This window comes from Drosophila guanche, unplaced genomic scaffold (genome assembly GCF_900245975.1).
Source record: "Drosophila guanche unplaced genomic scaffold, DGUA_6, whole genome shotgun sequence".
In the NCBI taxonomy this organism is placed as follows: Eukaryota; Metazoa; Arthropoda; class Insecta; order Diptera; family Drosophilidae; genus Drosophila; species Drosophila guanche.
The window spans coordinates 126399-149924 of record NW_022995763.1 but is presented as its reverse complement, the minus strand read 5'-3'; the positions used below and the strand labels follow the sequence as shown (position 1 = coordinate 149924).

Below are 23526 nucleotides of genomic sequence, written 5' to 3'. Positions count from 1 at the left end.
GTTGGGCCATTCAATCGTATCGTATGACAATCGTATCGGGACATGGGTGACCTTCAACAGGTGCACTCGCTCAGCCAATTAGCATATGCACTTGGGGGCAGGCAGTATCCAGATCCAGACCACTCCATCAGCCAGCATGCAGCTCACTCTGTGGCAAGGACAGGACCAAACATCAGGACCTCACTCAAGAGGCGTTTTAACGCTTCAAATGCATTACGAGTACGCCTCGAAGGGGGTTCAAAGGAGACATATGCTCGTGTGTGGGCTTGAAGGGTTGTCGAAGGAGTGGTTGGGGTTGAGGCTACGGGAGGTGGCACTCTAATTGCTTTAAGAGGCAACAAAAAAGGAATCACACAAGTCGCTGCACACCAGCTAATTCCATGCCACCCCCCACCCATCAAAATAAGAGAGAGAGAGAGGGAGAGGGAGAGCCGCAGAACTTTGAACAGCCATCGGAGTGACTTCCGTTTCCGGTTGCCGCACTCCGTCCGCTTCCTTAAATGCTAATCAGCTGAATGGAAAATCAGTTCATCTATATGCCGTCTCCCCCGTCAATATCGATTGAGTGTCTACATATGTGTATGTACATATGTACATGCGTGGAAGTAAATTTTGATGTACAATCTGTATGTAGTCAATCGATACCCAACGATCTTTCAATTATCCAAGCCAGTTATCGATTACTGATCGGTATGCAACGGCAAATGCAACTCTGCATTGAAAAAGAAACAGGGAAAGTTGAATAAAAATAACTAAGGAAGTCCATGAGAGTCTGAACTTTGGCTGACGAAAGTTTGTTTCATGTTACATACTATAGTTATGACACGCACTGTACGTATGCATGAACATATGTAAATACATATTCTATCGACTAGAGACTCTTCACCTTGGAGACCAGCTGCGGATATTGGTACGGCCTGTTGAGAAGTTTGCGTGTCCCCACCATAAATTTTCAAGGTCCGAGGAGAAAATATCGACACAACAGTATATGTCATGCTCTTCTAGCCCATCTACCATATCTCTCTGCGAAAGACTTCCATGGTAGTACGGCTATAAAACAGAAAAGAAAACTCTTCCGATATCTCTCGACGGCTTCTTTATGGTCGTTCCTGTTGCCAGGATGAGCACGAGGCCCATATTTAATAACAAACGGATACTCAACAGGTTACGGAATTGGAACCGTATTCCCTTTCGTTCAAAATTATTCAAGTGTTTCAAAAAAATCATTAAAGATTTGACAATATATGCTTATTGATTTTTTACTTGAAAATTTTCGGCTTTCGCCTTGAACTTAGGACCGACTAACTCGTGATCAACCACTGTTCACACGAAACCCTTCTCCACTTCAGTCCTCCAAGGTCTCATTCGATTATTTGCATTTAGGTTGTTCTTTTAATTTGTAAAGTATTCGAGGATTTCACACATTTGCAACCCCCGAAATACAGGTGGAAATCCATACATTTGTACATATGTGATGCTGATGTATAGCCCCAAGCATGCCCCAGACAGCCACCCACCCACGAACTCAATTGTACATAGGATACATACATATTTACATACATACATACATACAGACTGCAGATGTGCAGCTTCTCGCTTTCGCTCTCTCTCTCTCTCTTTCTCACCCATTCTTATATGTACATTTGGCAGCCATGCCATTCGCACTGTAGGTGTGGCTACATGTACATACATCCATACATACATACATACATACATACATACATACATACATATGTATGTACATATCTCTGTTTATAAAAGAACAAATCTAACGATGCGTTATGGGAATATTTGCATTCGAAATTGAGAAATTTTCGCTCTCTATAAATGTGCGTGCGTGTCCACAGATTCATTGTCATGTTGTATATGTATGTATTTATGTACGTATGTACGTGCATCACATGCCAATTGGAAAGTGCAAACAGGGTGCCTCAGAAGTGGCAAAGTGAAAGTGAAAGGTTGAGGCTATAGATTTCTGATTTCATCTTTCAATCCTTTGCCCAAATCGTGCTTTGGATCTCCAGCAATCTTTGACCGACAATCTCTTAGTCTTTGCAGAGTTTCTTGCGAATATTTCACCCTGTGGCAGCATCAGGCTTGAGCTTGGGCAGGGACCTCTACAAATAATTCTCACATTTCTCGAATAAATAAGCCAAGCGCATGAAGCTCAACAATAACAGCACCACAGAGAGGGATAGAACGAGAGCGAGAGCGAGAAAGAGAGACAGTGCCCAGTCCACTGGCAACCGAAAACAGCAGAAAACGAGAAGCCCTCGGAGGCATTGAAAATGCTTCTTGTGTGTACCACACACACACACGCACACATAGACACACACAGGCAGACATACAAACAAGGATACACCCAAAAACGCATGACCAAAAATTCATTCAACCAGCGAAGCGTAAAACCAAATCCCCCGACCCGAACTCCAGACCCACAAGCCCACAAGCCCACACCCCAAAAGCAAAAACCCCCAACTACAGCCAAAGCGAAGCATCCAGCTTTCACCAGGGGTGTGTGGGGCATGTGGAATACATACGTATGTGACTGGCAGTTTCCATATGGATTGAATATTTTTGCCATGCAGAAATTTGCTTAAAGAGCGACATGAAATCAGCGCCGCAATTGGCAAAGAGTGCCACAAAGTTACGTACCCCTGCGCTGAGCTGATTCAAGCGAGGATTCCAGGGAGGTAAACGGGGCACAAAGCTATTAATTGTAAACATCATTAAGCTGAAACAATTTCCTTGGGGTACATTTAAGATTTAGAGATTTAATTATGCTAATTTCGCTGTAACAAATTGATTTTTTCCATTCGGAATAATTATTCTTGCCCAATCAGCTGCAGCCCAATTCAACTTAATTGAAAGCCGAAATGTCCAGGCAGCTTCTCCCGCGACATATCTATGGTTCAGCAGCTGATTGATTTATATTTACAATTTTCTAACGCTCTGCAAAATCATGGAGTTACCCTAAGCGCATGGTTTTTGTTGTGTTTGTTTTGTTTTGGTATTGTTTTTGTAGCTCTAAATATGTCTAATTTATTATAAATATACAGACAGTCGCCAAAAATGTTAAAAGAAGTCAATACGCAGCCCAGGCAGACCCAGACCCAAAGCATGAACAAATCTCAAGAGGATCCTGGGAAGAACATCTGCCGCGCACTTTCGATGTGGCAAAGACTGGAATGGAATTTAGTGTGTCTGGTTACCGGGCAGCACTGCCTTGCCGGCAGCCTGGGTAACGGCCTTAAGGACAGACGGTGCTGTGGGCAGTGGCATAGTGGCCACCGGTGACTCGGGCGGATTGTGGAAAAAGTACAGCATAAAGCCGGCAGCCAGCACAACGTGAGCACTGAGGATGCCAATGATGAGGAACAGCGAGAACTGGGAGTTGCGCAGCGCTGGCGTCAGTACGGCAATCAGCACGGTGCCCGACAACAGGGCAGCGGTAATCACGAGCAGCCACTGCAGCAGAGAGATCTGCAATAGAAAGCGAAGCAATATAAGAGGAATCCCCACAGGGGATGCAAAACACTTACATTAATCACCCAGAGAATGGAGACGGGTATGTAGATGGCCAGGCTGTAGCCGTAGATGCACATCAGAGACAGCAGTGTGGGTGTGTAGGTGGCCTGCAGAGTGTAGCGGATAGCGCCAGAAAGAAAGAGATGGATGATGCACATCAAATGAATGTGAATTAGAGCGGGATGAAGGATGGTGCACTTACGCTGTCCGTTTCAACGGCATCCGCCTCATTGACGGGCTTCAGGCTGTACTTGAAGAGGGCCCACAGAATGGCCGGCAAGATATTGGCATACAGAAAGATGCAAGTGGCCGCGTACGAGACCAAATGGAAGTTGTAGTGCCAGTGGTAGCCATCGCTGGCATGATGCAAGTAGCTGGCAATGTTGCCGCTAATGGCAATCGAGAAGATCTGCAAAGAAAATTGCATTTAAATTTCAGTCGCTTCTGCTGCTGCTGCTGCTCAATCTCACCAGCGTGACGGTTATCCAGAAGGGGCCATAGAGATCGGGATTTTCGCCAATGTTCATGCGTAGATAATTGCCAGATGCCCGCTTGGGTATCATCGAGTTGGCAATGCGCTCCAGCACCATGTAGGTGTCCACGTTGAAGAACTGCTGATAGTACTCGATGGTCAGAAAGGAGAGGCGTGCGCCAGAGCCGCCGCCGCCGCCACCACCGCCGCCGCCAGATCCATCTAGGGTCGCGTTCTGCGCATTGTTGGCGCCACCACCTGCCATGGCCTGTGCGGAAGTGCTCATGTCGTAGATGAGATCGGCGAGAGGATCGCCGCGCTGACGTTGTGTACTGCTCTGGCCGCCAGCTCCGCCAAATCCACTGCCAATGCCACCTCTTCCGCCGCCTGATGCATGCGTTGGCGAATTCACATTGATTTGCGCTGGTGCGCCGTTGTTAGTCGCGCTTGTGCTGCTATAGTCGCGAAACTGTAGCAAATCGTCGGCAGTCGGTGTCTCCATATCGCTGGATGCACTACGAAATTCAGTTTTATGTAAATATTACACGTATTTTCCACTGCGATGTTGTCCGTCCTGTTCCAGGTATCGATAATTTTCGCCCAGTTGGCAGTTCACGTTAAGTGCTGGCAGCCCTAACAGCTGCTGGTTGTTAGTCACTCAGTGATGAGAGTTTGGCTGGGGCGTTATTGGGCGTTTATTTTTACTCGGCGAACTGATGAATGAGAGCCCACCCATGGTAGTAGGCAGTGAATTCTTTAAAAATCAATAAATAACGTAATATCCAACAAAAACAAGTAATATAGGAGATGGTTATTAGAGACGTGCTATATATATATTGCATATACATTTAAAATATATGAAACAAAATGATTCAATAACGGATATATATGCTTACCATAATTCAATACCATAATCATTTACGCCATAAATACATATTTTTTCCTAATCTACAACAAAGTTGAGTAATTGAGCTATTTTCCGCTGGTCACGTAGAACATTTAACCTTTTATCGCTGTTTTTGTTGCAATTTAGCCATTTCTCGCAACTATTGCTGTCATCACTCAGAGATCAACATGAAGCTATACAGCACTGAGGACAGAACGCAACACTGCCCAACACTTTTTTGCTTCAGCTGAAGAATCGCAGAAGTTTCCATCCAGATTTGACGAAATTGTTTACTACTTTGGTAAACTCAGTGGAAAAACCCAAACAGTGCACGCTCCGAGCGCAAGTTTTGAACGTACTCCGGACACGCAGGCTGCACAAACACTAAAATGCCAGTGAAAAATGGTGACTCCGATGGGGAAGGGGACGTCTCAGGGGCAGAGTCGGAGCGCTCCAACTCCAGCCAGGGCCGTGACTCCTCCGACGAGGAGGAGAACAACGAATGCGACTCCGATGACTCCTCCGAGATGGACGTCTGTGAAATCGAGCGCATTCGAGCCGAACACATTGAGGATATGCGTAAGAATTAGTTTTCCCCCCACCACCAGCCATCCAACCCCATGATTCCATGATTCCCTGCCTAACGATGCATTTCCTACATCCTACAGTGAGTCTGGAGCGGCAGTTCAACACGCTGCGCGAGCAATATTACTTGGAGCGCATCGCCTGGATCGAGAGCCAGCTGTCGGAGGTGCGTTCCGGCCGTTCCGAGGAGTATGTGCATCCCCAGAGGGACCTCGACAAGGTATACCGCACCCGCATCGAGGTGGCCGATGTGCTGCGAAGATTTCGCCTGCAGAATATCGAACACAAGTTCCTGTCCGAGGAGCAGGCCTGCGTCCAGCATCTAGAGGTACGATCGATAAATCATATTTTCCCGCCAAAAATTCCACTAACCAAATCTCCACCCCACCCCACCGATGCAGAGCGAGAAGCATATGGTGGGAGAGAACCTACGAGAGGAGCTGGAGGAGCGGATACGACGCCTGGAAGAGGATCGCCACAACGTAGACATCTCGTGGGCCGACTGGGGCACGGACAAGCGGCAGAGCAAGGTGCGTGGGCCGGGGCGAAAAAAGGCCGTCACCGTCACTGGTCCCTATGTGGTGTACATGCTGCGCGAGGAGGACATCATGGAAGACTGGACGATCATCAGGAAGGCGCTAAAGCGCACCTCCACCACCAGTACAACGGGAGCGGGCCCCGCGCAAGGGGGTCCAGTCCCACCCACATCGGGTACGAGCGCAGCACTGGCTGGACCCACTGTCGGTATGGGAATGAGCATGGGCATGGGCCTCTCCGCCCTCAGTGCCGGTGTACCGGCAATGGCCGCTGGCAGTGTATAGCGGTGGGGGACTGCCGCCTGCGCCCCCATGCGTACCTGACGGTGGCAGAGGCAGCAGCAGCTGCAGCGGCAGAAGCAACAGCAACAGCAGAGCTTCTCCCGACTCGGATCGACACCCCCATCCACACCGCCACTCTCCTCAGTACGTTATTCCGCCTTCTCCCACTGTGGTGAGCCATGACTAAACGGTAAAAGGTTGATGGTTGGCAAAATGGAGTCTGGAGTCGTCGTCGTCTCGTGTCGTGTCCCACTCGGTTCCAAGCCCCACATTAAATCCTCCTAAATAGCTAGATGTAGTTTAAGGTACAGTTCGCACTCTCAATGTAAATTTCCACTGCAACCAAGCCGATCCCCTCGATGTAATTTATGCCTAAATATTTAAGAAAAATAAATTAACTGCAATTATTGTGTGTAAAATGTGTGTGCAGATTTTCTAACTGTAAGTCCCAACCGCAATTGAAACGCCTTCGAATGTCCATTATCCAACACTGCATTGGGATTATTACTAAATTTGCTCAAATCATTTCAATCAGAAGCCCTTGGCCTTGAGATGCTCACGCAGGACATCCACATAGTCGCCGTGGATGTGTATCTGACCGCTGAGCTCGTTGACGCGCGTGGCACAGAGTTTGCCATTGCGCGCCTGCTCCACCACTGCACGCAGATCCTTCTCCAGGGCCCAGATGTCGCCTTGGACGCGACGCACCACCGTGATGCGACGCTGGCCACGGAAACGTGTGTGTAGGTACACGGGCACCATGTGATTCTTGGTTCGTGCCACAAAATAGCCGCTCTCCGAGCCATCCGACTTCTGTGGCTGCCAGCCGGATGGGTAGTCCGTCTTCGCCACCGGCCGTGGCACAGTCTGGGGCGGCAACAGGCGTTCCACGAACTTCCAGGCAGCCGCACTCTCGACGGGCTCGACCTCGGGGTACTGTTCCAGGCTCTGCACCTCCTTGGACGAGCGGAAGCTGGACAGCCGTGCGGGCTGCGTGTGCAGGGAACGTGTGAGCTGAAGCAATACCAAATGGCAATGAGTTCTTTAGATGCAGCTCAATGGTGGACACTCACCTGGCCAAGTCTGTGGCAGAGCCCGCTGCCAAACAGGAGTTTCGTGCTAGCAGCCATGGTTTTTATACAACAAATTAACTTGAAAAACACAGCTACGGGGGTTACATATGCGGTCCGACATGCAGCTGTGTTGGAAGGTATCGATAGCGATAGAGTATCGAAACATCGATAGAGAGAGCGGCTGAAACCATGGTGAAATTACTAATAAGGTGACGGATTCACCACAGTGCCTTCTCATTCGAGGCCCACTCGATTTTTTTTATTGTCTGGAACGCAGCCTTCCTCCCGCCCCAACGACCGAGGGGCGCTGCCGCATGACGCGCGGGGAATCATAAAGTTTATGCGGCTCAACAAGTCAGGGCTGTCTACATCCCCCTTTATCAAGTTGTGCATAAAAATTACACCAAGCATTTTTCTACGACTAACTAAGGATGGAAGATTTATTAACAGACGTAGTCGACACTACGGTAGGATGGCAGTCTCACAGTTGCATCCCAGTTGAGGCCCCGTAGGGCAAATAATACAAAGTTTTTCCTTACTGATTCAATACGGTCCTGATGTATGTTGTACTGAGGGCACCATACACATGATCCGTATTCTAAAATCGGACGAACAAGCGAGCTATAGAGAGTCATCGTTATATAGGGGTCATCAAATTCCTTCGACCATCTCTTCTCTTAAGAGAACTACCGCAGAGAGTGTAAGGCACAGCACCATGACTGAAAGCTATTGAAGATTTAAATGTCCTTCTACTGGACACAGAGCTTAACATCATCCGCATACATAAGTACTCGAGAATTAGTTAGTAAAGAGAGTGAAAAGTAAGGCCTAAATGGTTACCCTGTGGTACTCCAGAAGTAACCATAACAGGTAAAGATAAGGAGTTTTTGGAAAGGATCTCAACTGATTGGGCGGAAACCCTAGAAGGTCGTGCTTTTGTGCAAGAAGAGAATGGTTTACTAAATCGAATGCCTTACTGAAGTCAGTGTAAATAACATCCGTCTGCAAGTTACCTTGGAATCCTATATATAATAACAAAGGAGGTGAACTCTAAAAGATTAGTGGTTGTTGATCGTCGCCGTATAAATCCGTGCTGAGCTGGAGATATCAGTGATTTGCAGAGATGCTGAAAGTGCGGAGTTAAAAGTTTCTCGAACATTTTGGGAAAAGCGGATAACTTAGATATATCTCTATAGTTTTTAGCGTCAGACTTGCTACCTTTCTTATGGAGAGGAATTATAAAGGATTCCTTCCAGATGGGGGAAAAGCTAGAAGAATGGATGGATAGAGTGAATAGTTTCAGCAAAGACTCGGCACAGTACCTGAGTACACAGCCGGGAACTCCGTCAGGGCCCGGTTGTCAGTAGTTTGCCAAACGTCGACGAAAGAGGTTGTGCATCGCACGATTTTTCCATTGTCTTCATCTTTTTCTTCACTGTTTACGAATGAAGACGTAAGCGGAAGACAATGAAATATGCATGCAACTATTATTTTATTTTGGATGTGTAATGTAATGTGTATGTGATTTAATCTTTATTCAATTACATCTTTTTTAGAAACTTTACTTTGCTGTCAGCAGAAACAATAAAAGCGAAGAGTGCAGAATGTAAAACGTTTGCTATCTCTCTCTAGCGCTTGCTTCTCTGAGAGCCGAGCAAGCCTGGTGAATAAGCTGGTGGTCCTCCACTCAGCTGACGACGTTACCTATCAGTAATTCTACCATGCAGCTGACGACGTCACCTTATTAGTAATTTCACCATGGCTGGAACCAACTTGAAAAATTCGTTATTATACAAACTGAATTGAATAGACACTTGTCGAGCTAACTGCCAACCAACAAGTAGCAGCAGGATCATTTTGCAAGCTTCGCATGTGGCTTAGAACATTTGAATACCAAATACTAATTGCGGTATATCGATCGGAGCAAGAAATGAGTTCTCATGCATTTTTGATGCACTGCAAGACTTGTTACTGATTGGAGCAGCGATTAGCTCTCCGCACAGTGGGAACGACAGCACATGGCGCTGCATCAATAATGATTAAGTTTTGTCTATCTTTCTCTCTCTCTCTCTCTCTCTCTCCCCCCTTCTCTCTGTTTACATAGCATGCAACAAATGCAGCCTGTGACGTCATCGCCGAAGCTTTTATCGCTTTTTGTCAACACCAACACCAGCACCAGCACCAGTGCAACGTGAGCCACTTTACACACACACAACGTTGCAGCTGGCGCCCGCTGCTGCGTTTGATTTTTGCCACAACACAGCCCCCAGCCCCCAGCACCCAGCCCCACTTGCCCCCTCGCGCAACGCTTATAAAATTTGTATTGCATTGCAGCTGTTGGCTCATTGTTGCTTTTGCAAAAACACACAGCATAAAATGTGTGCACTGCAGCTTTTTGCAGCTCCCCCCTCCCCACAATCAGCTTTTCACGCTCAGTTTTCGTTGCGCTTTCGATGCGACTAGTTGTCGCCTCGCCGCCTCACTCGCTGCTCCTTTGCCCCACCACTTTTGCCGATTTTCGCGGATAGTGCAGTTTGCAATTTGGCGCGCGCGAAACTCTGTCCGTTATACTGTGCGTTCCACTGTGCATCAGCAGCAGCAGAGTGCGTCGTTCTGTGTGTGGGTGTGATGTGATGTGCTTGGCCGTGGGAGATAACGGTGCCAGGACAGTGTTGTAAAGCTGTAAAATATGGCCCGCAAGGACGATCCCGTTTTCAATGTGAAATTCGTGCAGCTCGTGGAGAGCCAAGCCTGTCTGTGGAACTACACGCATCCCGGCTACAGCAAGAAGGAGGAGGTGCAGCGCGCCTGGCAGCATGTCGCCAATGAAATCAAGGACACAGGTACAAGGGGGGGGCACCACCACCTGACTGATAATTGCTGATCATTTCATTTCAACTCTAATCAAATTTCATTTTCATTTTTGCGTTTGTTTTTTTTTTGTTTGTTTGTTGGTTTCAATTGCGTGCTCATTTGCCTCTTGTTCGTGTGCGACTACGAGTGTATGTCTGTGTGTGTGTGTGTGATGCAAGCTTTTTGTGCTGTCTCAGTGTGAGTGCGCTGCGATTTCAATGCAGCTTGTGTGCCTGTGTGGGTGTGGGTGTGTGTGTGTGTGTCACTGTGTCGCGCAGCGTTTGCATGCAATTAGTTGTTGCTTTTGCATCTCGGGGCCGCCGCCAACGGCGACAATTGCTGCACACGGCGCATACCCTACAGCAGCTGATCAACAGTAACTGTTCTTTTGCTCACGTGTTTCCTCTCTATCTTCTCTCCACTCCCACAGTACGCAATTGCCGCGAGCGCTGGCGCACCATTCGGAGCAGCTTCCTACGCTCCCTGAAGCTGGCCCGCACGCAGACGGGACGCGGCAAGCGCAAATACTACCTGTCCAAATATCTGCAGTTTCTGATACCCTACACAAAGTCGCGCTCCTGCCACAAGCAGGTGGCAGTGGCTGCCGGTCCGACCACAGCGGGCATGGTGCTGCGCAAGCCCAGCACCTCGACGGCAGCCACCTTTCTGGCCGGAGTGGGTCACCTGCGCATGGCGGCCGGGCAGGTGTCCGAGGAGGAGGAGGAGGCCAAAGAGAGCGTGGAGAGCGAGGGCGAGACGCACATGCCGCTCGATGTTCAGGTTTCGGAGGAGGAGGACAAGGACCATCGTGCCACGCACTCGCCCACATCCTGCTTGCCCCTGCGACTGCAGTCGATCAAGGTGGAGCAGCAGCAGCCGCCGCAGCAGAGTCCGCACGCCCAGCCACAAACCCAACAGAGCGACAAAATTGTCGCCCATCAGTCGTCGTTGGTGACGCTGCCGGCCACAATGGCCGCCGCCCTGGGGCACCATCATAACTTGGACAACTGGACGGAGTTGGCGCACTGGTTCAAGGGCAGTGGCCACCACCATCACAGCAGCAGCAGCAACAACAACAGCAGTGGGGTGCTGTCGCACCACAAACTGTCGACGCCACCGCCACAACCAGCAACGGTGGCCACCCCCGCCCCGACCCTGCCCACACCAGCCCCAGCAGCAGCAGCTGCAGCAGCGGCAATAGGACCTTCGGGAGCACCTGGACCCGATGCGGACTACTCCTTTTTGGTTAGTCTGCATCCCTATCTGAAGGAGATGAGCGGCAAGCAAAATCGACGCTTTCGACAGAAGGTTGTCGGCCTCATCGACAATGTCCTGGACAACGTTGACGTATAATGAGGAGTGGTGGGGAGGGGAGGGAGGCTTTGCTCTACCCTGCAGGAGCAACACCAATAGTGCCCATTTGTTATGTGTATGTGTATAGCTAGCGTATACTTTCATGGCTTTATTTATCACGGAGAACATAAGCCACCATTTGTTATATTTAAAATAAATCCTGTAATTCATGCAAATAAACATATTTTTGAACGCTACACTTGAAAGCGCGCCAACGGTGCTGCTACACGTTATCGATTACTGACCTTATCGCTTAGTGCTGGTAAAGAGAAGTTTTTCCATTACAATTTCGTGATTTCATAACAAGCTTTAATCGCTCTGTGAGCTGCAAAGGCTTTTTATTTATATTTTTAGAATAGCAGGATCAAACGATAGAGAATATATAGCACTATACAACAAATACATCGATCCTTTCAGTGGCCAGCATATCGTACATGCTATTTCTAACATTTGCTAGGTGGCCTTTTTAGTTGACACGTTATTTTGTAAACATTCCAATAATAGAAAGTCGCGAAAATTAGCCAACATTGTGAAGATTTGATTGATAAATTTGATAAAATTATAGTTTTAAGGCTGAGAATACTAACTTGCTGTCAATATTAATTGGAACATCACAATCGAAAAATATGTACGCTTTATTCTTAAAATGAGATGGTATATTTTGGTATATTGTTGAGGGCTGTACGGTTTATTTGATCGATAACTTCGCGGTCACAACGAACAGCTGTCCCGCCGTGGACGTTTTAGCTTTATTAGACTTTATTTATTGCTTACAATCATTAGCATTAACAATGTTGGTTGTTGTAGATGGTTAGATCAGGTCCACACACAGCGGAAGAGTCAGCGAGTTAAATGTGAAAGTAAGCTATCCATCCATCCATGCACGTGTAACTGTCATCGAGTGTATGCGCGAGTGTGTGTGTACGTGTGGCTTCCAGGGTGCGATTTTTGTGATGTAATTTGGCACGAAGATAACGCAAATCAGTTGTGTGATTGGGGTTTGTGTTTTGTGGCAACTGTGCGACACTTGTCTGATTATTTAAACACTCACACACAATATATTATGTAAGGCACGACCGCACACACACACGCACAGACACCCACACAAAATTTCAATGGCGCGGACTGGGATCTGGAAACGGGGAGAAAGTTGGCGCTGGCTTGCGTTCTAATTGGTTCCCGATTTCAGAGTGACAGCAGCAGCAGCAAGCAGTCGCATTCTAAACCAACACCCGGGCAGCAGATCGCCCAGCGAGTGGATGCTACGACGCACAGCCTGGCTGAGACCCGTCTATTGTTGTACCGCCGCCGCCGCCGCATACGGAAACCGTGCGGAACCGGGCCCATACAGAGCCGTCATGAGTAAATTCTGCTGCACTGCCACCACCACCACGACGATCGTAACACCCGCTCCGCGCCACAACAGTGTACTGACCCTAAACGGGGGCAAGAGCATGGCCACCGGGCGTACTCCCTCGGAGGTGGTGTCGCCGCCGACCCACCTCGCGGTCACACCGGAGACACTGGCGCGCATCAAACAGCGCCAGCAGACGGCCTTTGACTTCTTCGACGAGACACTGCAGCTGTACGGCGTGGAGCAGCTGATATTCTGCTTCAACGGCGGCAAGGACTGCACCGTGCTGCTGGATCTGCTGATGCGCTATTGCCGCCAGCAGGGCATCAGCAGCCGTGACATACCCATGCTGTATATTAAGTCAGACGATGCCTTTGCGGAGATCGACGAGTTTGTGGCGCGCTGCGTGCAGCACTACGACGTCCAACTGATCGAGTACGAGGAGTCGCTGAAGGAGGCTCTTACCCACATGTCGGCGGATATGCCCCGCATCAAGGCCGTGTTCGTGGGCAGCCGCAACACGGATCCCTACTGCGAGCATCTGGCACCCATGCAGGTACGTCTGCCCACAGTCCCCTGTATGATTTATGTTGCTAAATCTCTGCCTCTCTTGCCACTGCAGCCGACGGACAATGGTTGGCCGCCAATGATGCGACTGAATCCGCTGCTGGAGTGGTCCTACCATGACGTCTGGCACTACATTCACATGAACTGCGTGGCATACTGCCCGCTATATGATCGGGGCTATACCTCCATTGGCTACAGGTCCAATACGGTGCCCAATCCGCATTTGAAACGCCTCGACTCCAGCGACTTTCGTCCTGCCTGGGAGCTGGCGGATCCCACGCTGGAGCGGGCAGGGCGCGTGTCGCGCAAGCAGTAGCGACCCTCTGCCTGTCTACTCCTTAAAATTAGTTAGTCACAAACTGTATATATTTGGGTGTTTTGGATGCATCGGACCTATTGACGATCTACAAATATAAATTTATTTTTTTTTATACCACTCAAAGGGATAACTGTAAACGTAAATTGTGTGGCGCCATGCAGCGATGGTGTTTTAGTGTTGCAAAATGTCAGCTGCGCTGCCTGAATTTCACAATTTTTTCGGTTTTTCATGTTGACTTTTTGAGGTCAGTGCAGGGTCACTTGTTGCCATGTTGTGTTAACAAGTTGTAGCCAGCATTTAGTGCGTATTTATTAGCGGGCAAAATTTATTTTACGATACATCGATAACATCCCAGCCATTTGCCGGTTAAACGGTGATGCCACCTTTGCTTGCCAACAGCTGCTTGCGCGTTTCTTAAACTTATTTTTGTTCCGCTTATTTGTTTACGTAACTGCCACAAAAGAAGGCCGCAAATTGCAGCAACAACATCTCTGCCATCACCTCAAGTGTCGCCCACGTACACATCGCACCAGCGGCGACCACAGTGTCGTCATTTGTGTGGGATAAACCGGAATATAGTGTAGAAGCAGTGGACTAACCGAAGGGGGGGAGAATGTCGCGGGGCGCCCAAGATCTGATCGGGGTGCTGCGGGGCCTGCAAATGGTGGCGGAGGCGTGCGGCCGCGAACATCTGGCGCTGACGAAGCATCTGTGGAGCAATTCGAGCGTGCGCGAGCTGCTGGCCGAGAATGTGACTCAGACGCGACAGACGGTACGCCGAGCAGGTGAGCAGCCCGCCGACGAGCTCAGGAAAGTGCAACAGGTGCTGCAGGAGACAACCGAACGGGGCTACGTGGTGGCCAGAGGCATCTGCTCGCTCCTCGAAACAAAACTATCGATGATGCCCCAACTGCCGGGCGCAGCAGCTGCCCCCCAGGGCCAAGAGCAGCGATCGGCGCAGCCGTTGGCTGGTGGAGGGACGACAGGCGCACAGGCGGACTTGGATGCCGCCAATCTGGACATATCCTCCATAACGCTCGAGGAGTTCGAGGACATTCTCTCCAAGCGCAACAAGAACCGACAGGTCAGCCTTCGCACGCCCGCAACCCAGAGCAAACAGGTGCCCATCGTCCAGGCAGCAGCGGCAGCCGCAGCAGTGGCGCCGCCTGCTCGTCCAGCCGAAGGCATCCTCGAAAGGGACACCCAATATGTGGACAGTGTGCTGCGCTTCGTGGCGAATCCCTCCGCGCCGCCCAATCCCAAGCAGGACATCGATGTGCCCGAGCTGAGCAAGGTGGCCAAGCAGCGGCGCGTGCCAGCCTCGCGCATCGGCAGGATGGCATCCTTTGGGGGATTGTTCGCCGGGCTGGGCATTGGGACGCTCAACGAGCTGACAAAGGGCGCCCTGGGCATGGGCGGCTCCAAGACGATGCGCGAGGCGCTGCTCAGTCCGGCGAATGCAGAGCGGATCGTGGACACGCTGTGCAAGGTGCGCGGTGCGGCGCTGAAGATCGGCCAGATACTGAGCATTCAGGACTCGAGCGTGGTGTCGCCGCAGCTGGCGAAGGCGTTCGAGCGGGTGCGCCAGGCGGCCGACTACATGCCCGACTGGCAGGTGGAGCGCGTCATGAACACGCAGCTGGGCCCCGACTGGCGTCAGCGCCTGACCAGCTTCGAGGACAAACCCTTTGCGGCCGCCTCCATTGGGCAGGTGCATCGCGCCACGCTCACCGATGGCATGCAGGTGGCCATCAAGATCCAGTATCCAGGCGTCGCCCAGAGCATCGAGAGCGACATCGACAATCTGGTGGGCATGCTCAAGGTGTGGGATGTCTTCCCGCAGGGCTTCTTCATCGACAATGTGGTGCGCGTGGCGAAGCGCGAGCTGCAGTGGGAGGTTGACTACGAGCGCGAGGCGGAATACACCGAGAAGTTTCGCCAAATGATTGCCCCCTATCCGGAGTACTATGTGCCGCGTGTGGTGCGCGATTTGACCACCTCCAGTGTCCTAACCACAGAGCTGATACCCGGAGTGCCCCTCGACAAGTGCTTCGACCTCAGGTGAGAATGCAGAGTGCAGCCAGAGTCCTTTGCTAATTCTTGACCCTTTGCGTTTGACAGCTACGAGCATCGCGCGCACATTGCCGCCTCCGTGCTGAAGCTCTGCCTGCGGGAGCTCTTCGAGATTGAGTGCATGCAAACGGATCCGAATTGGTCGAACTTTCTGTACGATGCGCCCAGCCGCCGCCTGATGCTCATCGACTTTGGATCGACGCGCTTCTACAAGCACGAATTCATTCGCAACTATCGCCAGGTGATCATAAGTGCGGCGGAGAACAATCGCCAGGGTGTGCTGGACATGTCGCGGGAGATGGGCTTCCTCACCGGATACGAGACGAAGCAGATGGAGCAGGCCCATGTCGATGCTGTGATGATACTCGGCGAGATCTTCCGCTATGACGGGGACTTCGATTTTGGCAAGCAGAACACCACCGAGCGGCTGGCCGCCCTTGTGCCCACCATGGTGGCCCATCGGCTGTGTCCGCCGCCCGAGGAGATATACTCCATACACAGGAAGCTGTCGGGCATCTTTCTGCTGTGCGCCCGCCTCAATGTCCGCCTGAATTGTCTGCCCTTCTATCGGGAGATTATTCTTGGAAAATTCAAGGACTAGCCAGCACACCATAGGTTTCGGTATTCGCTATTCTGTCGTTAAATGTTTCTGTTTCCCAGTACTAAGTGCTCTTAATAATCCCAATATATATCTGTAGACTTTGCTGCTTAGCTTCCAATGCGAACAAGTTTTTTCGTTTCTTTGGGAACATCATTCAAATATCGCGCGTGAACCGGTTCGCTCTTAGAACCACTGACGGATCAGCAGTGCTGTCAGCCTGGCCGTTTTTCTGTGCCTTAGAGTTATTATTTGAGGGTAAAACATGTGGTAGGGTAAATTGCAAAAGACAAAGTCCAAAATCGTTTTATAAACATCTATGATTCAGTTTTGCCCCTTCGCACGCCTGATTGGTTAATTTTCCTTAACACAGATTTATTTATCAATATTTTGTTGATTGGTTTTGTGTTAATTCAACAAAGAACATGTGTTTTGGCAGTATTGATTTCCAGGCGATCAATTCATGTCCAAATTCAGGTGTTGGGAAAACACATATTTTTAAATGAAAATCTGTTTGGAGAATAATAAAACAAATATGAAAACAGACTGCTTTCCCCTCGTTTATATTACCTTAATTTTTATTCAGACTTTAAGCGTTTTCCTACCGATTTGAAAACAGCTGATCAGAAATCTCAATTTTGCAACGCAGCATTGAGTACACGCTCTTATGTGATACTCTTTGCATGATCGTGAGAGAGAGTCCAGGGTATGTGCACGCGTAGAGGTGAGGCTTGTGCCACGCATTGCAATGCAGCGGCGCGTTTTGCCTCTTTGTCCATACCTTTTATCGCAAGATCAATATTCGGCTGTTGATTACTCGCTCTCACACCTCATTTTTCCGTTGCAAGATCGAGCCTCTCTCAAAACTCCACTCAATCGCTATTCGCAGTTTTTTCGCTCTAATCTAGCGATGTACATTTATAGCTTTTTACACTTGCTTTTAAGACTTGCTTAGCTTTTTTTGGCAACACGGCCGCGAAAGGTGTTGGCGGTTGGCGCGCGTTTCTGTTCTTAACCGCATTCAGAAAAGTGGTTCCGTTATATTCGTATTGATGGCCAAACACAAAGCGAAATATCATCTAAAAATATAGATATTAAAATGCACAAAATACATATTTAACGGTATATGAGCAACATCACTACGGTACATTCAAAAGTTCTAGTAATTGTCGTCGCCTGCAGTCGCGACTTGATGCGAGAATTGATCTATTTCGATCCAATCGGTTTCCATATAACAGTATTCCCGCACAGTGGGCAGCAGCAGCAGCAGCAGCAGCAGCAGCGGGAGTGCTAGAGAAGTAAATTTAATTGAAATTCCTCCTCTTCCCGCTTTTTGCAAACATTTTATTGCTACGCGCGTCTACCGAGCGTTTTACGGTGCGAGTTTTTTGTGCGCTTCGAGCGGATCCTGCGCGTTTCCTGTGCGTTTATTGCTGCGGGGTAGTCGCGCGCGCGTGTTTTGCTTTCGACGCGACTGCAGTCAGCGGATGTCAACGTCTCTGCCTTGCATTTAGTGCATTTTTTTGTTTCATTTTTTTTGTAATATTCGTGAGAGTGCAGTGACAACAACAACAACAACAACAAAACACAAAAGAGAGTGAGTGAGTGGGTGGGAGTTCATGTTTAATAAAATTTAATTGAAACAACAAAAGCAACAACTCGAAAAACAGATCAGCAGCGGCAGCAGCAGCAGCAGAAGCAGAAGCAGAAGAAGAGAAAAGAGCAGAGCGCATAGATAGCATCTCTGATGATTGACGAAACGTAAGTACGAAACAGAGTTGCATTTTCATGAAGCAAGAAGGAGTGGGAGAGAGCGAAAGAGAGTGCGTATCAGCGTGCGTTACTGTGTGTTTGATGTGCAGTTATCTAAGGGAAGAATAGGAGGCAGGCGAATCTGCTCTGGAATCTATTAAATACTTACCCAGCAATCCAAGCAAGCAGTCGAACAAGAATCAGCCTTTTCCCTCCATAGAATATATCCTGCTGAAATGCTATTCCTTCGTGTCACAGAACTCAAAGGGTTCAATGCTATCGATGTCCCCCACTTGTATCTTGATAGTTCAATATACCTGCACAGCTTATTTATTCAGCTCGAGTGACTGTCAGTTTTATGATATTATTAATATTATTTCAAGAATCAGCTGAAGAATAACCTGTACTATCCGCAGCAGTGGCAGACTTTCGTTTATCAAGTAAAGAATCTCTCTGCCAATCGCAGAAAGATAATCTAATAAAAGTCGGAAACGCGGATAAAAGGAAAAGATAAGAAAATTGTAAGAAAACTATTTCTTAGCTCTTCACTGATTTGTATCCAAGAAAGAGAAACAAATTAGCAAGTTGATTGATATCAAATATACTTAGTAGAGCAGCTCGGGGAATGTTGAATATATTTGTGAATGTTGTTGTGTGTTCGCTTTTTACGTGTACTATCGCGTAGGGGAGCACGTTGGAAAAGTCTTAATAATACTACAACAATAATTATGCACGAGTGTGCATGAGTATGAATAAAAGTGTTTCAAATTTATACTCGCATGTGTAAAGCGAGCAGATACAGCTACAGCTACATCTACAGCTACAGCCACAGATATGTACATATGCTGAGAAATGCCAGCTGGTGGCACTGCCTTGTGTCCAGGCCCTAGGCCCCAATTCCCAATTCCCCAACCCTCCTCCCGCGTGATACTTCAGACCGCAGTCGCAGTTGAAGAAACCTTTTGATAATCATATCACGGAGTCCTACTGATAATTCGCATTGTATTTGCTCGCTCTCTCTCTTACCCTCTCTCTCTCTCTCTCTCTATCGCTGTGTTGCTCTCTCCAACACTGCTTTATCAGCACACACACACACACACACTCGCGCTCTCTGGGACTCTCTCTTTGGGCATCCATTGGTGCTCTCTTTCTGAACACTAAAAAATGAATAATAATTGTTTATTAAATTTAGAATGGAGGTGGAGCCTCCTCCTCCCCCCCCCCCCATCCAGATTGCATTTTGTTGTCAGTTTTTCTCGCTGTCAGTTAATCTCAGAACAGATCTAGAAGCACATACATATTTACCACGATCAAGCGATGTGCAACAATTATTCTCGCTACACACATTCAGTCTCTGCTCGGCACATTCCATCGATGATGAAGAAAAATGAAATGAAAATTAAGCGCTGCGCCAGCTAATCATTCGACTAGTCGGATACCCATTGAAATAAACCAAAAAAAAAGGAGGATTGCAGACCGCTCTTAGAGTCGGATTGCCATGGGTTTCTTGGGGTATTTGAATCTGTCGAACTGTGCAGCCCTGGAGCACAGTGGGTACGAACATGATTTGAAACTATTGTGTAATTTACATTAACGAGCGGATGTCGTTGGCTTCTACTATATAATGAACCAATTACCCAGTTTGTCTCTTGATTCGATTGCTCTGCAGGGGCAACGCCAGTAACGAGTACCAGTCCAGTGGCACTACTACTGTCCGTCCACTGTCCACTGTCCACTGTCGCAGAAGCAGTCGCAGATACATCCATCCATCTCTGTAGATACATATGTATGTACATATGTAGATACTTTTGTATCTGCTGTTGAACGAGAACGAGAACGAGATTTGGTTGTTGGCTGCTGTGGTTTGCGACTGTGATTGTTGGGCTCTTCCGATTCCAAATTCCACTTCCAATTCCATTTCATTCATGCTGGAAGACACCCACTTGAATGATTATGAGGCACTGTGGCACTGCACAGATCTGTGCCCGTGCCTCTCCATCTGTCTGTGTCTCAGTCTCTGCCTCTCTCGCCGCGAGATACATATTTGGCCATCATCAAGTGCCGCTTCCGCCTCTGCCGGTCTGCCGGTCACCCACGTGCCAAACGCTTCAAATATTTCACATTTTTTATGCCCTTCCCCTTCGTGGATCTGTCAGCCAGTTTCTACGCAAAATGTCATCACATGATCACAGCAAAGCAAACTTGAATGAAATGGAATGAACACATTTCAGAGAGTTGACCGCATCTTTGTCCAAGAGAGAGCAACCGATCATCCATAGAAGTCTCGAATCAATATTTATCGATTGATAAAAAAGTGATCATGGCCATGGCCTAACAGCCTCACCAATAAAATCAATCGATAATGCTTCTTAGAACTCTGCCGATTTGCTGTGCTTCTCAGAATTGGGAAAGAAACCCCTTGGAAACTTTTCCATGCCATCCAAGGTGCTGACTTAAGGGAGAATAAACTACAGAATCGTCCGATGAAATATTCCATGCAGCCAGCAAACGAATCTTTGTTTATTTGTTTATTTTAGGTTTCGAGTCGATCTGGGGATCTGGTGGCTGGTGATACCGGTGCCAGGGGGCACTCACTTTCGGGAAATAATACTCGTAAATCGTTCATCGATTATGCATGTGGCGCTGAGATCTGTAATTTGAATGGGGGTTGGGGTTGGGAACACAAATGTGCATAATTGGCAATTTTCAATTGAAATCTTGTGCCTCTGGCACACCCTTTTGCAGTGCGGAGTATAATTTATGATTGGAAAAACTATCGCAGCAATTTCTGCATTTTCTTGAGGCAGTCTCGGGGCGCCTCTTCCTTCTGCATATTCATGAGGCACAACCAGTACTTCCATCTATCCATCAGGCAGGCTGCCTGGCCACTGCGATCTACTTTGGTTGTCGATCTTTGTAATTTTGTAATAACACTTAACAAACGCCTTGGACTTGGCATGTAAATTGTTGATAAATTATGTTTTTAATAGCAGCTCGTTGCCATTGTTGCTGTTGCTGCTGCTGCTGCTGCGGTCGGATAACTGGCGCCAGAGATACAAAAACAAATATATATATATATAAATATATATACATATAAACTAACTATTTGAATGACAAAAGTAAAGGCGCGACGCGACGCACAGATACCTCGTAAAATGGCAGAAAAGGGGTTGTTGCTTGATGGCTACAAATCCATAAATTATTTTGGAATTAGAAACGTAAGAAATTTGATACATACCCATTGCGGTTTCAGTGCTGGCACGATGATTGATTGTTTTAATTTGATCATTTTATAGATCGTTGGGCTGTGAGTTTATTGCACTTCAAGATTAAATGTGTGATTGAGTCCGCGGGATCATCGATTCAGCTTGTGCAGCACAAGTTATTGAACATGAATGACGTATCAAGTGGTTTTTGGTATCGCAATGAACCCTGGCAAATGGCATGAGCCAGAGGAGCCACCTTCCACAATCCCTTGAACCATGGCAAAGCTCTTCGATAGATAGGCCCCAGGGCTTTTCCACCTTCATCATTTGACACCCTTGCCCCCCCACACACACACGTACCGATGCATAGATATACATATGTATATATATATATATATCTGGATATATGTATATCTGCCGATGTGTGCTGATAAATGGTAAATAAAAATTCATGTTCTGTTTGCATTTCCCCGCCGCACAAAGCAAAAGCAAAGCCAAACAAACAAAAGAAAAAGCAAAACGCAAGAAACGTAAAAAACGCAAAAAGAGCAACAAAGGAAACTACACAAAAAGCAGCAACAAATGGAGCATTCTCCCAAAAAATATTACTTAGTAATACTAACAACGATAAATTGTTGTATTTTATTTTGCGCGGCTCTTGCCGCCGATTCACTCCGCAGATATTTGGGTTTATTTTTTATTCGAGATATTTTGGTTGTTTTTAATTATTGTTTTATGTTTTCTTAATTGCATAAACACTGCGGTGTGTTAGAGTGTTCTTTTTCAATATTTTTGGAATACTACGAGTGCTAAATATATGCCAAATAAATTGTGTGCCATATAAACAAAAAGATTGAGGAGAATCCACTTGAATCTGAATCATTCGGATTTCAATTATCTCAACTTATTTGTAAACGATCTTGAAGCACAAAAGTTTTGTTTTAAAGTTTGTAAAAACTATTTGTAGATTTTTGTAGATGGAAACAACCCTTGATTTAGGATCTTCTGTAGAGTATTTGCAAGGAGGAAAATCCTCATAGGAATCTGAGAACCTGATTGCCACACTCGCATACTCGTAATTGACTGGCATTAACCTGTGGATCTGTGTGTTTGTGTTTGTGTGTTTGTGTGTGTGTGCAGCAGATGCTCAGATGTGGCAGCAATCCACATACCACTGCAACTCTGGTCCGGTGCTGGTCCGGGTCTGGTCTGGTCTCTGATCCTCCTACCAGATGGAACGTGAACTTGAGAGCATTGTGCGATGCGCTCATATATTTTTGCAGTGCAAATGGGGGAAACTTGTTTTTAGAGTGGGCCTCGGACTGTGGACTCCCCCCACTCGATATGGAGTTGCAGTTGCAGTTGCAGTTGCAGTTGGCAGAGCTGCGATGTTGGCGCATTTTTGCTACGGCGTCATCATCATCATCATCATCGTCACAATCGTTGCTGATGATTATTTTATGTTGATAATTATGATGATGATGATCAAGATTTGCCTTGGAAATTATAACGCAATGCCTGAAGCTGTTGTGCCGGTTGTGTGTGCCTCACACAGTCGCAGTCCCAGTCCCAGTCCCAGTCGCAGTCGCAGTCGGTGTGCTGTCTCTGGGTTCCGTTCTACAGACGACCTTAAGCGGGGCAGGGCAGAGCAGGGCAGTGCCGGGCGACAGAGCAACAGAACCGGGCATCGGCCAAGTTGGGGGACTGGAGCAAACCACTTTTTTTTTGTTTTTTCGTTTTTTATCAGAGCGCAGCTCCATATAATGTGTGTGGTGTGGTGGAAGTGGATGTGGATGTGGGACCTGTTGCCGCATAGTTTTTGGTACATATATTTATTTTCCTTTTGCCCCCACACACACACACACACAGACACACAAACACACACACACGCGAGTCTTACAACCGGTTCGTTGGTCTGTTGCTATTTTTGTGTGGCGGCGGCTCTGGCTCAAGCCTCGCTCCCTCTCTCGCTCTCTTTCTAGTGCAGCAGTCCACCTCCCCACTCTTCTCACTCCACAAAACGCTTACATCAAATGACAATTAATAAATATTTACACAGTCTCTAATATTGCTCATAAAATTCTGGAAT

At 47.8% G+C, this 23526-nt stretch overlaps 6 protein-coding genes across 6 annotated transcripts; 4 read left to right on the top strand and 2 right to left on the bottom strand.

Moving 5' to 3' along the window:
* Positions 1-2754: 2754 nt before the first annotated feature.
* On the bottom strand, positions 2755-4604 carry LOC117591041 (protein YIPF1). Its single transcript, XM_034284136.1, has 4 exons — positions 3999-4604; positions 3731-3937; positions 3543-3635; positions 2755-3483 (listed from the first exon to the last, which is right to left on the bottom strand). The coding sequence occupies exons 1-4, from the start codon at positions 4500-4502 to the stop codon at positions 3196-3198; spliced, it is 1092 nt and encodes a 363-aa protein (XP_034140027.1). The 5' UTR covers positions 4503-4604; the 3' UTR covers positions 2755-3195.
* Positions 4605-5119: 515 nt separating this feature from the next.
* On the top strand, positions 5120-6712 carry LOC117591034 (breast cancer metastasis-suppressor 1-like protein). The gene is made up of 3 exons (XM_034284128.1): positions 5120-5465; positions 5555-5799; positions 5873-6712. Exons 1-3 carry the CDS (start codon positions 5276-5278, stop codon positions 6290-6292), a joined length of 855 nt encoding a protein of 284 aa, XP_034140019.1. The 5' UTR covers positions 5120-5275; the 3' UTR covers positions 6293-6712.
* A 51-nt stretch (positions 6713-6763) lies between these two features.
* Positions 6764-7517, bottom strand: LOC117591035 (probable 39S ribosomal protein L49, mitochondrial). The gene is made up of 2 exons (XM_034284129.1): positions 7363-7517; positions 6764-7303 (listed from the first exon to the last, which is right to left on the bottom strand). The coding sequence occupies exons 1-2, from the start codon at positions 7417-7419 to the stop codon at positions 6821-6823; spliced, it is 540 nt and encodes a 179-aa protein (XP_034140020.1). The 5' UTR covers positions 7420-7517; the 3' UTR covers positions 6764-6820.
* A 2278-nt stretch (positions 7518-9795) lies between these two features.
* Positions 9796-11748, top strand: LOC117590966. The gene is made up of 2 exons (XM_034284024.1): positions 9796-10205; positions 10646-11748. The coding sequence occupies exons 1-2, from the start codon at positions 10052-10054 to the stop codon at positions 11566-11568; spliced, it is 1077 nt and encodes a 358-aa protein (XP_034139915.1). The 5' UTR covers positions 9796-10051; the 3' UTR covers positions 11569-11748.
* A 1178-nt stretch (positions 11749-12926) lies between these two features.
* On the top strand, positions 12927-13931 carry LOC117590968 (FAD synthase). Its single transcript, XM_034284025.1, has 2 exons — positions 12927-13478; positions 13545-13931. Exons 1-2 carry the CDS (start codon positions 12927-12929, stop codon positions 13803-13805), a joined length of 813 nt encoding a protein of 270 aa, XP_034139916.1. The 3' UTR covers positions 13806-13931.
* A 291-nt stretch (positions 13932-14222) lies between these two features.
* LOC117590965 (atypical kinase COQ8B, mitochondrial) lies at positions 14223-16606 on the top strand. Its single transcript, XM_034284023.1, has 2 exons — positions 14223-15869; positions 15930-16606. Exons 1-2 carry the CDS (start codon positions 14422-14424, stop codon positions 16480-16482), a joined length of 2001 nt encoding a protein of 666 aa, XP_034139914.1. The 5' UTR covers positions 14223-14421; the 3' UTR covers positions 16483-16606.
* Positions 16607-23526: the final 6920 nt, after the last annotated feature.